This window comes from Perognathus longimembris, chromosome 20, assembly GCF_023159225.1.
Source record: "Perognathus longimembris pacificus isolate PPM17 chromosome 20, ASM2315922v1, whole genome shotgun sequence".
NCBI classification, from domain to species: domain Eukaryota; kingdom Metazoa; phylum Chordata; class Mammalia; order Rodentia; family Heteromyidae; genus Perognathus; species Perognathus longimembris.
In genome coordinates this window covers 5,436,236-5,451,784 of record NC_063180.1, presented here as the reverse complement: position 1 = coordinate 5,451,784, position 15,549 = coordinate 5,436,236, and the positions used below count along the sequence as shown (strand labels likewise).

At 43.7% G+C, this 15,549-nt stretch overlaps 1 protein-coding gene across 13 annotated transcripts in view; it reads right to left on the bottom strand.

Moving 5' to 3' along the window:
* Clasp1 (cytoplasmic linker associated protein 1) overlaps window positions 1–15,549 on the bottom strand; it is a 252,343-nt gene that overhangs the window by 148,736 nt on the left and 88,058 nt on the right. For all 13 annotated transcript variants that reach the window (XM_048368821.1, XM_048368810.1, XM_048368809.1 and 10 more), the window contains 5 exons: window positions 15,027–15,105; window positions 13,497–13,600; window positions 12,656–12,747; window positions 11,426–11,501; window positions 4,963–5,060 (listed from right to left, as the gene is read on the bottom strand). In XM_048368821.1, the coding sequence (XP_048224778.1) occupies window positions 4,963–5,060; window positions 11,426–11,501; window positions 12,656–12,747; window positions 13,497–13,600; window positions 15,027–15,105 (449 nt within the window). The remainder of the gene's footprint in view (window positions 1–4,962; window positions 5,061–11,425; window positions 11,502–12,655; window positions 12,748–13,496; window positions 13,601–15,026; window positions 15,106–15,549) is intronic.

The window sequence follows — 15,549 nt, the reverse complement described above, 5'->3', positions numbered from 1 at the left end:
ATTGCTCCTTTTTTTTTTTCTTTAGCTGTTTTTATCTCTATATATAAATGGCCATAACAAAAAATAAAGTGAAAAATGAGAGAGAAGTCCCAGAGTAATTTCTCATCTGTTTTTATTTGTTTTGTTTTTGCTGCCAGTCCTGGGGCGTGGACTCAGGGCCTGAGTACTGTCCCTGGCTTCTTTTTGCTCAAGGCTAGCACTCTACCTCTTGAGCCACAGCGCCACTTCTGGCTTTTTTCTATGTATATGGTGCTGAGGAATCGAACCCAGGGCTTCAGGTATACGAGGGGCCATATTCCCAGCCCCTCTCATCTGTTTTTGCAATGAGTTCTAACCCTAAAGTTTTAGCAAGTTAAAAATTGGAAAGTTTCAATTTTCTCCTTCTGGAGTAATCATTAAGCAGTAAATGTCAAATAATTTAGAACTGTTTTATTATAACAAGTATAATTGATTTTTTTTTTTTTTTTTTTTTTTGGCCAGTCCTGGGCCTTGGACTCAGGGCCTGAGCACTGTCCCTGGCTTCTTCTTGCTCAAGGCTAGCACTCTGCCACTTGAGCCACAGCGCCACTTCTGGCCGTTTTCTATATATGTGGTGCTGGGGAATCGAACCCAGGGCCTCATGTATACAAGGCAAGCTCTCTTGCCACTAGGCCATATCCCCAGCCCCTATAATTGATTTTAATATATAAGATTATTATAATTTACCAGGTAATTACAATGCACCAGATAATGTGAGAAAGTTGAATTATCCTAACGTGTGAAGCCACTTCTTTTTAGGATATTGGATCCAAAGCAAGAGTCACAAAAGAAATTTAATAAAGGTGACTTGTTTTCTTTCCAAAGCTTTGTGCACTAAGCTATAGCATATTCAATGAAATTACTTTCTGAAAAAGTCTTTGAGATGACTATAAAATAGCAAAGCATGCTGAAGTCAATGTATACAAAAGTTACGAGGAATCACTGGTATTTTAGTTTTCAAGAATGCCTTACCCGGGGCTGGGGATATAGCCTAGTGGCAAGAGTGCCTGCCTCGGATACACGAGGCCCTAGGTTCGATTCCCCAGCACCACATATACAGAAAACGGCCAGAAGCGGCGCTGTGGCTCAAGTGGCAGAGTGCTAGCCTTGAGCGGGAAGAAGCCAGGGACAGTGCTCAGGCCCTGAGTCCAAGGCCCAGGACTGGCCAAAAAAAAAAAAAAAAGAATGCCTTACCGGGCTGGGAATATGGCCTAGTGGCAAGAGTGCTTGCCTCCTACACATGAAGCGCTCCGTTGAGCCAGGGAAGGTGCTCAGGCCCTGAGTCCAAGGCCCAGGACTGGCCAAAAGAAAAAAGAATGCCTTAACCTAATACTATACAACTATGTGATCATCACATTGCTCAAAGTTAATTGTTTACTTATGTTCTGCACATATTACATGCATAAACTACAAAAATAGTCTCTTAGTAGCTTCAAGCTCATAACTCAACTGCTTTGTGATCCCAACTGAACTGCTTTGGAGATTCTGGTGACTTCAATCTTATTGTCTAGCTCAATATGATTTTATTCACCAGATGAGATAAAAATTGAGTAATAACTTGGGGCTAGGAATATGGCCTAGTGGCAAGAGTGCTTGCCTCATATACATGAAGCCCTGGGTTCGATTCCCCAGCACCACATATATAGAAAACAGCCAGAAGTGGCGCTGTGGCTCGAGTGGCAGAGTGCTAGCTTTGAGCAAAAAGAAGCCAGGGACAGTGCTCAGGCCCTGAGTTCATGGCCCAGGACTGGCCCCCCCCCCAAAAAAAAAATGAGTAATAACTTTAGTACATGGGTCCAAACCTTATCTCTAGTTGTCTCACATTCAAGTATCTTCTAGATATAACATCAACAGCTAGTAAAAACTGCTGTTCAAATGAGGTCTCCGCAATTAAATCATTCAGCTGATGTGAAGGTATCTTTCTCATCATATATGTCTTAGAGATTTAGTTAATCTTATTATTCTCCAAAACATATTTTCCATGAACAATTTTTTTTTTTTTTTTTTTTTGGGCCAGTCCTGGGCCTTGGACTCAGGGCCTGAGCACTGTCCTGGCTTCCTTTTGCTCAAGGCTAGCACTCTGCCACTTGAGCCACAGCGCCACTTCTGGCCGTTTTCTGTATATGTGGTGCTGGGGAATCGAACCCAGGGCCTCGGGTATACGAGGCAAGCACTCTTGCCACTAGGCCATATCCCCAGCCCCATGAACAAATTCATAAGACAATTTTTATTGTACAATTAAATTCAAGTTTTGGAAAGCTTTACACAAATTCTAAAAATACTTCTATGGAATCTGGCTCACCTGAAAAACTTACTATACTGACTAAATAATAAACAAATCCATAGTGAAGTAAGACAACTCTAGAATAGCCAAGATAGCAGCCAACCACATGGAACCACAATAGAGCCACTGAATTTATTGATACTGCAAAAGTTCATCTCACTCACAGACTAGGAAAAAAGCAATCCAGAAATTCAATCCTAAAAATCAATTCTAAAATTTATTTGGAAGCACAGAGACCCCAAATAGTCAAGGTAATCCTGAACAAAACAGAGAGACTTCAAATTATATTACAGAGCTATAGTAATAAAAATGGTGTGGTTCTGGCACAAGAAATAGACACAAAACCCAATGAAACAGTATAGAAGATTCAGAAATAAATCTACACAGCTATCATTATTTGATTTTGACAAAGAAGCCCAAAACATATGTCGAAGAAAAGACAGCCTCCAACAATGCTATATGCAAAAAATTGAAGGCTCCTATCTCTCACCCTGTACAGAAATAATTTTTTTAATGGAGAGACATCCCACAGAATGGGAAAAGTCTTTGCCCATGATTTATCAGATAAAGGATTAAAATTGAGTAATATACAAAGAACTAAAAATAATTAAACAAAGGAATAATCAATTTATCAAATGGACAAATGAATTAACAGTTCTCAGAAGAAGTATAAATTGCTAATAAGCACAGAAGGAAATGTTCTCAGCCATAAGAGAAATGCAAATCAAAATTACAATGACATTGCATCTCATCCCAGATGACTGGCCACTGTGGAGTAAGCATCACTGCTCAAAGCATGTTTTTCCAGGAATGATGCTGATTTCCCTCTTACTCATCTTTGTGCCCTCCAGTTTTCCCTGAGACCATGACTGCTTTTGACTTCCAAGTTCTTTTTTGTTTGTTTGTTTTTGGTTTTTTTTTTGGCCAGTCCTGGGCCTTGGACTCAGGGCCTGAGCACTGTCCCTGGCTTCTTCCCACTCAAGGCTAGCACTCTGCCATGTGAGCCACAGCGCCCCTTCTGGCCATTTTCCATATATGTGGTGCTGGGGAATCGAACCCAGAGCTTCATGTGTAGGAGGCAAGCGCTCTTGCCACTAGGCCATATTCCCAGCCCAACTTCCAACTTCTTTTTCCTCCTAAGTGCTCTCACAATGTATTTATTTAGAGATCAGAAGGCTGAGATTCATCAACCCTAATAGACATGACACATAGGCTGAGAGTCCCTTATGTAATATAATAGGAGCCAGAAGTACTTCCAGCATCAGTTTTCCTGAACTTGAAAAACCCTGCTATGAGCTGAACAAAATTTGCAGATTTCAGATTATGGAGCATTTCAGATCTGAGGGATTTAGATTAGAGATGGTCCACTCTATCCTCATAGATTACCTTTTGTTAGATCCATGAAAGCAGTGTTGTTCCCATCTATTTCTCTTGTGTATAGCACAGGGACCATGGTGAAAATAACAACAGGATGAGGACCGGCTTTCACAAGGAAGCACAACCCCACTTGCTCACCCACAGAACCCCCACTAGGGCTCATTTCCATCCCACCACCCTCTCAAACAGATGACTCCTAAATACTATTTCAATATCCATACCCTATCCAGATGCCCAGGACTCTCATTCTTTTTGGGAAAGGGTAGAGATGATTAAAAAGGATTCAGTCGGGTTGGGAATATGGCTAAGTCGTAGAGTGCTTGCCTAGCATGCATGAAGCTCTAGGTTCAATTCACCAGTACCACATAAACAGAAAAGGCCAGAAGTGGCACTGTGGCTCAAGTGGTAAAGCTCTAGCCCTAAGCACAGACAGGCTCAGGGACAGAACCCAGGCCCAGGACTGGTTTAAAAAAAAAAAGATTCAATCTTCAATCTTGGCTCAGACTCTTAGTAGCTGTGAAACTTGTGCATCTGGGTCGCTGCAGTCTTCTGAACACAGGGCAGACACTATTCTGTGAGTTATTCCCGGCCTGATTGTCCAGCAACTTCACATTGCATTTTCTCTTAAAGGGATGACATAAAGCCAATGTTTATAACTCATTTGCTACTAAATTAATATTCAACTTTCCTGGTTCTTAACATTCCGTCTGTTAGAAAAAGTAATCTGTGGATTCAAGGTGTCTAGTAAAACACTTGCATTGGCTTCTATACTCTGAAAGTGACATGACTGAACAGAAAACATTTCAAAATGTCTTTCAGAACTATTATTCACGTTATTACTTTCTAGCAGACACATTCTGGAATAGCTTTACTCCTTCAAACAAATTTACTCCTTGAACACAATTGAAACAATTTACTTGAAACAATTTACTCCTTGAAAACACCTACCATGCTGTGTTACACACCTAAGTGCTGTGTATAACAAGAGGTAGACCCACAGAAACTATACGGTTGAATGTTTCAACATCATTGCTTTTAAGGTGCTTCTAAAATCATCCTGTGGCATGAGATCAGGCCAATATCTGGAAGAAGTCTTACTTCTAAGGATATGGAACAGGAGGGGGGTCCCTGAAGTACGGTATGAACAAGATCTCCAATCACCAACCCTCTACCCATGCATTCTATGAATAAAATGACCACATCACAAGTAGTAACATAAACCAAGATGATACCTGAAAAAGAGTAGGGAAAGGATAGAAAAATAGGAAGAAGTGTGAACTCACCGGGACTGTGGCAATCCTTTTTTACTGAGATCTGCCCTCACACGTTCTCCTACATGTCTGTAAATTTCCACTAAGCTGTTTATTGCTGCATCTCGAACCTAGATGTAAAAGAAGAGATCTTACAGCTGCTCTGTCTTTCCCAACAGTTCCTGCTGGGACACACCAGGCTATATGCCACCCCATTTTACCACCAATTGAAAAGCCCAACTGTGAATGCAATCTCATGCACAGTGGACTAGGTAGATACATTGGAGTTTTCATTCTGCTGATCAAATCCCAGAAGGCAGAAAAGGCCTTGGTTCTCACCCTTTATTGGTGTTAGAAGTCCATATCTCTTCTCATTGCTTAGGATATGAAACCAGAATTTGCAGATAATCTTTCCAAAGTGATGGGGAAAGGAGGTACAGCAATTCCCCAGGAAACCCTAGCCCCCTAAAAAGACCCAGTTTACTCCTTTAACCCCAGGAACAGAAGAGTGCAGGAAGCACAGGCTGTGCTGCAGGGGAGGGAACAAGGCCCCAAATGTAGCCAACAGGAAGAATATGTCGCTTTGTGTGGTAGTCCCCACCTTTCTGCTTCCTCTACATCCTGATCCTGCCAGTCTCTTTCTGAAGATCTACTTGTCTTCCTGGGAACTGGCAACAGCTGGACCCAACCAGAATTATTTGTTGAAAGAAATCCTTGTGGGCATTTTTTGTTTATCGAAGGCTAGGAACCATCTCGCCTTTCCTGCTCAGATATACTATTGCCACAAGCAGGGAAAATGTGCTTATTATGAGATGCTGAGCAAAGCTACAATTTTTCAGCTAAACATCAAAATGGATATTTTTTTAAAGAATTCTTGAACATTATATAATTTTTCAGTACTGGAAAAGAACCTCAGGTCTCATATTTTAGGTAATACCTATTTTATTCTATTAGTATTCTAAAATACACTGGGACATAATAATTATACAGGACTCTAGGCATTTGCATATGGTGAGACCAAGAGAGGCTATTCTCGAGGGGGGGGGGGCGCCACAGGACACAAAGGCACAATGCCTCTGATCATATAAAATAATATTTACTGAAATGAGCACCAGCAAATGGAAACAAAATAAAAATCTCACCTAAACTTTTGCTAAAACGTGAGTTTGGTGGCACTTCCACTTTGAGGCTGGGCTGCGGGGGGGGGGGGGGGGGGGCCGGGAAGGGAGGGAACGAACCAAGGGAGGAAACTCTGGCACTAAGTGAGAAAACAACGAAGACCTAGAATAGAAGGGAAAGAAGAAAGTTCTGCTTCTCAGAAGGTTATGTGAATAAATTTGGGGCAAAGGGGATTGAAGAAGGTGAAGGGAGGAAGGAGGAGGACGAAGAAAAAAGATGTCATAGAATAGAGAAGGACAGCCTGAATGTGCTTGCAAGGACAGGATTTCATCAGGTCTGGATGGAGTGAGGTAGGTGCTAGGGTCCTAATGGGACACATGAGCAAAGCAGTAGAGTGCTTGCCTAGCATGCACGAAGCCCTGAGTTCAATTCCTCAGCACCACATCTATAGAAAAAGCCAGAAGTGGCACAGTGGCTCAAGCAGTAGAGTGCTAGCCTTGAAAAAAGGAAGCCAGGGACAGTGCTCAGGCCCTGAGTTCCAAGCCCCAGTACTAGCAAAAATAAAAAATTAAGAGAAAGGATATACATTTTTCTTGGAGAAATTTGAATATGGACTATATATTAAAGAGTGTTGCGTATCAATGTTAGACTTCTTGTAGACCTAATAAAACCACATGTAGTTATATAAGAAAATATTGCTAGTAGACAATATACATCCAAGTTTCCATCTGTGTGTTACTTCAAATATCTCAGAAAAAAGTCTATGCCTGCTGCTGAATGCAAGTGGCTCACTGAAATCACAGCTACTCTGGAGGCCAAGACCTAAAGGATCATGGTTCAAAGTCAGCCTCAGCAGAAGCATCCCTGAGACTCCATCACTAATTAATGAACAAAAAGCTGTGCTTGAGGTATGGCTCAAGTGGTAGAGTGCCAGCCTTGCATGAAAAGTTAAGCAACAGTGTGATGCCCTGTGCCAGAAGGGGGGAGAAAAAGGTCTATGTCTGCAAATATATATCCATATGTACAAATAGAGGAAATAGATGTGACAAATAACTAATAAATAATAGTATTCACAATACTATTTTGACTTTCCTGGAAGTTTAAAACTTTGCAAACAAGGTAGGAAGAAAGAATTCTAATAGAGAATGGAACAAAAGCCAGGTACTGTTATGGGGGAGGTGTCATAAACTCAGTAGGTAGAAATGGGGCAACAGCATGAAGGAGACAGGTGGGGTGCAAACAATTTACAACTGGAACACTGCAGGCTACCCTTTAATATACAAGTATCCTGTGACAGGTAACCCCATCATAACTTCCCCCCACCTAGTAGGAAAGGTAAATCACAAGCCATATTATCTTGTCTCCTGAAACCTTATGCTATGGACTAATTTGTGCTCACAAAATTCAAACATTGAGGCCCTAAGCCCTAATAAGTGCAGATGGAGGTATGTGGATGGAGGTAATTAAGGTTAAATGAGGTCATAAAGGAGTTAGGCCCTGAAATAAAAAGAGTAGTAACCTCATAAGAGACATAGCAGAGATGTATACCCACAAAGAAGTCATAATGGCACACAGAGAGAAGGCAGCTGTGTACAGGCCTGGAAGACGCCCCACACCAGAATCCTAGTGTACTTGGCACCCTGATCTCAGACTTCCAGCCTCCGGAACTGAGAGAAAATATATCTCTGTATATGCCCCACACAATCTATGGTACTTCATAATGGTAGCCAGAGGTGACCAACAGAGATTATCAGTTTATTTTGGAAAATAAATCATTTGCAATAGTAAGAAACATTTTCACATAGAAGCATGCATATATTAAAAAGGTGGTGTAATATGCCCATTGTGTCCGGGGCAAGGAGAAGTGTACCATCTCCACTTCCTCTATTGACAGCACCTGCTCAGAAACTGGAAGGCACCATGAAGAGTCATCAGTATCTGGCTACAGAAGCCCAGAAGTCTGGGCCATAAGCAATTAGGAGGTTAAATGGGAGAATTACAAGCTCCAGAGTCAAGGGAGACCTAAGACCCCAGTTGGCCACTCAGGATGCATGTAACCTTGGGGGAAAAAAAAACCACTTTGAGTCTTCTGTATGCTAAAGGAAGTTTTGAGAAGTGAAAGAATGAGCTTACTCAACAAATATTTGGATGCTTTCTAGGTGAAAATGAAGCAAAATGCCCACACAGGGCAAGTAGAACATAGGCGAATGGAGTAGCCATGTGTACAGTGACATGGGAGAGACTCCCTGACTCAAAGCAGTGGGAATGATGAGGTTTAGGCACACGGGCCCCTGCCACTTAACTCAATGGTTGCTCTTCTCACCATCTTACAAGCCAACTTTCATAGCCTATAGAATAAGTATTCCTCAAACTTAGAAAATTTAGAAGTAGTACAAGTGAGCAGATTTTCTTTGGCACATCAGCGTCTCATGCTTCAATTGGAAGAGAAGGTTAAACAAAAGTAATATAGTAGAAAACTAATAAGGCACAACAGCTAGTTATGAGCACATAGGCCTCACACTGGCTCTTCCTGATAAGCCTTCAGGCTCACTGCAAAACGCAATCTCAAAATGTGAAGCCAGTAGGGCTAAAAAGAGAAGCACTTCATACAGGAGGAACTACTTGCCAAGACCATGATGAATGTCTTACAGAATTGAGTATTTAATATATTTAAAATATTGTGTCCTTCCTTCCTTCTCTCCCTCTCTTTCTGCCTCCCTTCCTCTTCCTTCCTTTCCTCCCTCCATCCCTCCCTCATAGGGCTTACTGGGACACAGGGGAAGGCCAGGAGACTGGGGAGGTGAGTGTCCTGCTCTGGGGTCCCTGCTGGCAATGAAGAGCTGAACTGCCCTATTTCTGGACACAAGCTCATGCCTTCTCCACGAGTAGACTGCATCTTAACACAGGTGTCAATGTGAGGACTTCCTGTCAAATAACAGCTCAAGTGGACAGCTTAAGCCCTGGAATGAGGGACAAGGAGTTGTCCTGTAAGCTGCACAGAATCAAACCCCCGAGTCGTCCTAGGTAGCCAAGTACAGCCAAGAGCCAGCTGCTTCAGCCAGTGGTGCCACAGGGCCCTGGACTCAGCAGGGCTCAGCCACAGCACAAGAAGCAAGGCAGAGCAGCATGGATACTCCACTGGCCCTGGCAGAGGCTTACCATCAAACCAGGGAAAATGATGAAATTTCTGAGGGTATATACCATACTCCCAACAGGAGAGGTCCTGCAGAAGGACAGGAGCAACCTGTGTGCAGCCTAAAGCTGGCTGAGGAGCCAACACCAGAAAGCTTAGGGTTGTGGGGCAGAACAAAGGCTTTCCTTTCCATCATACAGGTGGCCCCTAGCTGCTAGCTGCCATTGCTCCTGCCCTGCCCTGCTCTCATTATGAGCACACAGAATGGGCTGGAACTTAACCTTCAGGAATCATAGCCTGCTCTCTTTAGTATGTGGCCATAACATAGCCCTGGCCACCTACCCGTGACTGGCAATTTGGGCTGGTGTGCGACTGTTTGCAATGCTACTTGACAGAACCTGAAAGACCACTGCAGAAAGGGTACCTCTGATTTTAGAAAGAAGACTGCGGGAAAGGGGCACTGGCTGGTACCCAGGGATCTGAGAGAATGACTGATTCCGAAAAGACAGTTACTAGGGTTTGAACTCAGGACCTCATGCTTACTAAACTAGCACTCTATCACGCAGGCCATGTCTCCAGACTGGCTTTTTCTGGTTATTTTAGAGATGGAGTCTCAGAGGCTTTTCTGCCTGGGCTGGCATCAAAGCATAATCTTCCTGAGTAGCCAGGATCACATGTGTGAGCCATCCACACCCAACTTGATTTAGACACTCTTGGAGATTCAATGGAATAACTTCAAAGACATACCACTGTTTCAAACTTCTAAATGTTAACATTCTACTCCCTAACCACTTGAAATGGACATGAAGTATGTGACATTCTAGGCAGGTAAACGCTGATGCTATCCATCAGTGGGGGGGGGGGGGGGACAAAAGGGTCAGAACAAGAAGACTGTGTGAACAGCTAACAGAAACATCTGGTGCAGAGGTTCTGGACCTTCCCAACCCATGTGCTGGACAATGCCATGGCGTGGCACAGATGGCATCAGTGTGTTCTGTCTCCACAGCTGAAGTGCACTAAAGAGAAGCCGCCAGTCCCCTACTTCCAGGTCCCATGGTCGCTGACAGGCCAGGAACAGATATTCAATTTGCCTGTCTGGCCACCTAAATTAACCAAAACAGCTTTTACTCTGCTCAAGTAACAGGCAGCAGTGACATCCTAAATGTGGCTCCTATAAAGGATTTTCCCCCCCACAGAAGACAAAAACAAAGGCAAAGATAGAGAGGTTGAAAGAAAAAATAAAATAAAATAAATCCATTTGGTAATACAAAAATCTTCTGAAAAAATTCTTCAGGCCATATCTTTTTGAATTGATGACTGTGGTATACAATTCAAGAACCAGGAATATTCAAGAATTGTGTCTCAAGGGCCACGCACCCTATATGACGGCTGGGTAACAGATAAAGGGCAAACAAGGAAGGGAAGACACAAGCAGCACACCAGACACAAGAAGACACCAGAGAGGAGGTGAGCACCACTGGCTGCTGGACTCAGGGAAAGCCAGGAAGAAGGACTGAGGGAGAGCAGAAGGGGCCTGGGTGCGGGGAGCCTGGTGGGTGGGATGAGGATTCGGGGGGGGGGGGGGGGGAGGTCTTTGGTGAGGATCAGAAGGGCTGACCTAACATCTTTGAGGGCAACTCAGTAATGAGGACTCCAAAGGAGATCCCTGTTGACCACATATACTTTTGTAACTGAGCTAAGAGAGCAGGGCGCCTTGAAAGTCAGGAAGGGAACTTCCCCCACCTCTGTGTTGGGTGACCATAAGGCCAGTGCCATGAAACCATGTCTGGTGGCCATGGGGCAGACGAGCAACTGCACACTAAGAAAGGTACTTCCTTTTCTTTTTTTGCAGTTCAGGTATGATTTGCATATAGCAGAGCCCTTCCTTCAGGGTTCAATTCAGAGATTTTCCAGTATGACATACACAAGGGGAGCCACGACCAAAAGCAAAGTACAGAAAAGTCTCCTCAGGCTCCTATTCTAATTAGTCTACCCCAACCCCACCCCTACTCGGCAGAGATGGCGACCAGAGCAGCCTGGCCTGGGAGGCTGCTCTGGATAACATCACATACAGATTAGTGGCTGCTTGGCTCTCTATACAGGAGATGATTGCTGATGATCCTCTATCAGCTAACAGGCAGCTACCATCTTAAGCAATAATCAGAGATCTAGAAAGGTAAGTCCCATCATGTAGTAGGCAACTGAATAATTATTCTTTTCCCTGAGACTTTCTTGCTCACTTACCTGGCTATTTGGATCTCCAAGTAAATTACATATATGTGGCACAATCTTGCTTAGTGTTAGAGTATGTGCTCCAGAGCTAAAAAGAAAAGGAGTACATTACTGTTGGCACAAAGGAAAGATGTCTCCCAGCCTCCACCTGCCCTTCTTCTGTGTCCCCAGGACCCTGTGATCTGCACACACACACCAAGGTTTTTCCCACCCCATCTGTGTGATAGCTCTGAAACAAATGTGCCTTGATGGCCCCTTTGCAGATTTCAAACCCTCCAGTGGCTTTATCCCTCCAAGGTGGAACCTGGAGCCTACCTCTCGCCATCTCCTTTGCCTCCCATATGCATTAGTTCACATCAGCTTACATGGCCTGTCCAGCCAGACTCACATCACAGCAAATGGCTGCAGGATGTCTGACAGCATCCAGCCCTGCTGGGGGTCATGCTAGCCACACACCTTTTACTAACATCACAGGTATTGCTGCCACATACATTCTCTCTAAATTAAATTTGTGAAATGGTATAGTCAACTCTGGGAAATAACCTGGCATTTCCCAATGTGCACATGTGATTAAAAAAAAAAAAGTGGGAAATAAAATCAGCCTGGCAGGAGGGGTCACAAAGGATGAGGAAGAACGATGGAAGGGGTAACTGATGGAGAACACATTAACTAAATGTATCCAAATTAAATGAACGCATTAACTTGTAACTCCCTTGTACAACTATCTGACAATTTAAAAACAACTATTTAAAAGGAAAAAAAACTGGAAATGGGCTTTCCGCTGCATTCTGGGACTGATTCAAGAGAAATAAAAACCTATGTCCACACAGAAATGCACCCACGCATCTTTGTGGTTACAGAGGGAGTGTGTGTGTGTGTGTGTGTGTGAGAGAGAGAGAGAGAGAGAGAGAGAGAGAGAGAGAACAAGAGAGAAGAGAAAGAAGAGACCGAGAGAGAGAGAGAGAGAGAGAGAGAGAGAGAGAGAGAGAGAGAGAGAGAGAGAGAGAGAGAGAGAGAGAGAGAGAGAGAGAGAGAGCGCAAACCCGGAGCAATCTGAGTGAGCACTGTGACCTGTACCAACATGGCATTCCACTGATGACACTGCACAGTGCTACCACTAGGGGATAATCCGCACCTCCCCACAATATTCACTACTATCTTTAAATCTATAATTTCTCCAAAGTGAAATATCTCTTCAAAGGCTTCTGCCAAGTGAACCTTTCAGGTTGGGCCCAGACTTACGCGTTGAGTGTTGCAATAAGGCAGAGACAGATGCCTTCTCTCGTGCGGAAATTCTTATGTTTGAAGCCTCCAAGCATTCTGTCCCATACATACTGCAGGTGACAAAGAACAGGTGAGAGAAGAGACTTCTGCAGCCCTTCATTCAGTGCCTCTTAACAAGAGTCAAATTATTCCCATCCTCCACCAACCCAACAGATAATTTCAAGTCTATTGAGAAATGATGATACATATGGTTTACTCAAATACATCAATTAAAATGTTCAAAACACATACATTTATACAATAGTATTTTGTTCTCCTCCCTGAAAGGGAAGGATAAGTGGCCCCATTTTAGGGTGAGAAAGGAAATGCCATACCATCTAGCCCACTGCTCTCTGCCTGGAACAGCTCTCCCCATCATGGACCACAGTCGAGCACCTGCAAGCTCTATCTTTTGCTGACTGCCCTAGAACTCCAAATAGCAGTCAGTGGGACCTTGTTAAGTCAGAGATGAATCCATTCATCCCAGAAGGTGCAACTTACTAGCAGAAAGGGACTAGGGAGTCTGGCCAAACCTGTTGGCTCCCGAGACACTGCATCTGTCTCTTCAGATAAATGAAAAGCCAATTACATAAATGAGCTAAAGAATTGGATGGGTTAAATCAAGTCCTCAGCACCCATGTTAAGGCCACTAACACTGAAATAATGCCTTTTACTTCTTATTTACATATCTGACATTGAGCAGCAAACCGATGTTATGATCTGTAACTCTTCAGCTTAAGAGAAATTAAGTCTATGAAGACACATAGTTTTTGCATGTAAGCACAAACCCACAGGCCCCAGAATGCTTTCCTTGCCCTACCTGGGGATTAGCAGCTTGATCCATGATCTTTAGCAGCAGAGTTTGGTCTTGCTCCCTCACAGAGTCTTTAGCATCTCCCAGTCTGTCTATTAGACTTGGCAGCACTGGAAATCAACATGGAAATTGGTGACATGGAAGCTGATTCAGGGATCTGCGGTCACCTAGCCTCACTGATGAAACTTATCCTTGCCCATACCTTTTCTCTTCTTGCTGAAAGCCTGTGACCAACCACAGAAACCTACAACCTTTGTATAAACAAACTGTCTCCTTCTTGACCCCACTTTCCTCAATTAGATCCCAATATCTTCATATTAGTGTGAAAATATGATTTGGAATCAGCACAAAAGGAAACCTAAGAGAGGCATATCTTAAGAGAATATATCTTCTTGAGGGTAAAAGGAGTGAGGGCTTATAGAACAATCTATGTTTCACTGGTGTCTGTGTGCTGTATAACTTACAGTACAGTACATAAATAAACACCAGAGGGAGCCCTGCTCTCCGCATCTGCTCCATACTGTGCAATGTGGGCATCCCACAAGCCCTCAAAGACGAATGAACATAGAGTAGTTCCTTGGCTACTTGTGACTCCTTAAAGCTCTTAATATAGGTGACATGTCTAAATAATTCTGCCAATTGAAGAAAAGGGAGCCCTACTAGAATCTGAAATTACTAAAAGTAAATTTTCTTTTATGGTTTACTATCTTTCTAAAGGAACATACTGACCAGAAAGCTATGGAAAAGGACAAACAAAACTAATAGAACTAGAAAAATTCCAGCTGGGGAAACGGTTCAGTGGTAGAGCCTAAGAGGTTGAGGTGAAGGAGGTGGGAGAATGGGGAGGAAGGGAAGAAAGGAGAAAAAGAGGTAAGACAAAAGAAAAATAATACAAAAATCCTTTAAGGAAATGGATGAACAAACATTTGCTTAGTGCTTATTTTTTCATCATGAAGTAAGAATCTTCACTGATGTCTAAACCATCTCAATCTATGGGATCTAATTTTCCCTCTTTTTTTTTTTCCTTAAAATAATACGGGTATTCATAGCATACTTGTAGCAGTGACATTTGCAATCAAGGAGAAAATAGTAATGTCAACAACCGTCATCTGCTCTTTTTTTTTTTCAGTTTTTATTATACAACTGATGTACAGAGAGGTTACAGTTTCATACGTTAGGCATTGCATACATTTCTTGTACTGTTTGTTACCTTGTCCCTCAATCTGCTCATTTTTTAACAGGGCTTCTCAAAGAAAACTGCTGAGCAGTAAGGAAAGGTTTGGGTCGTGCATGACTCAGTACTGAAAGGTGAAGGCTTATTTTCCCTACAACAGGTAATAATGCTTCGCATTGGAAAGCAGTTCCACCATGGACTGTGAGGCTGGAAAGATGCAGGGAGGCCGTGGGCCTGGGGTGAGCCCCGGGTCGATGGAAGGCTGGAAGGCGGCAGTGCAGCCTCGGCTGGGGGAGGGGCGGGGGGAGAAGGAGGGGGAGGGGCAGGGGGAGGCAGCGAGGATCTGTCTGGACACTGCTCACCTGTGCCTATCTGCGCTTTGAATCGATCTTGCAGCCGGGACACCAGGGCCGACAGGATGTCCATGCCCAGAAGAACCACCTGCAATGGAAAACGGATAATATCGGGATGCATTAGGTGCAGCCCAGGGCCACAACCCCGCCGCCTGCCCGCAAAGAGGAGGAGGAAGAACCCCCATGTCTGGCCTCTTCAGGACCTGAGCAGCGCCTGCCAAATGGCTAGACTAAACTGATAAGCAAGCACAAGGGTGCTCTCAAGCAAAAAAAGAATAGCTTACAGTTTTAATGGAAAGCATTCTGTGGGACAAAATAAAATAAGAAGCGGCCAGGGCTCGGCCCAATCCCCTAGGATGCCAGCCACTAGAGCGCAGCTTAGTGCCGCCCCCAGTCGACCACGCCCCAATGGGGGGGGTGTATGCAAATTTTAGTTCAGACGGCGCGCGGTCTGCTGGGTAATGCCTAGTCATAGTTACTAGGCTCCTTAGGCGTCTCAAGAAAGCTAAAACAGTAGGTGGTTGGTGTCAGG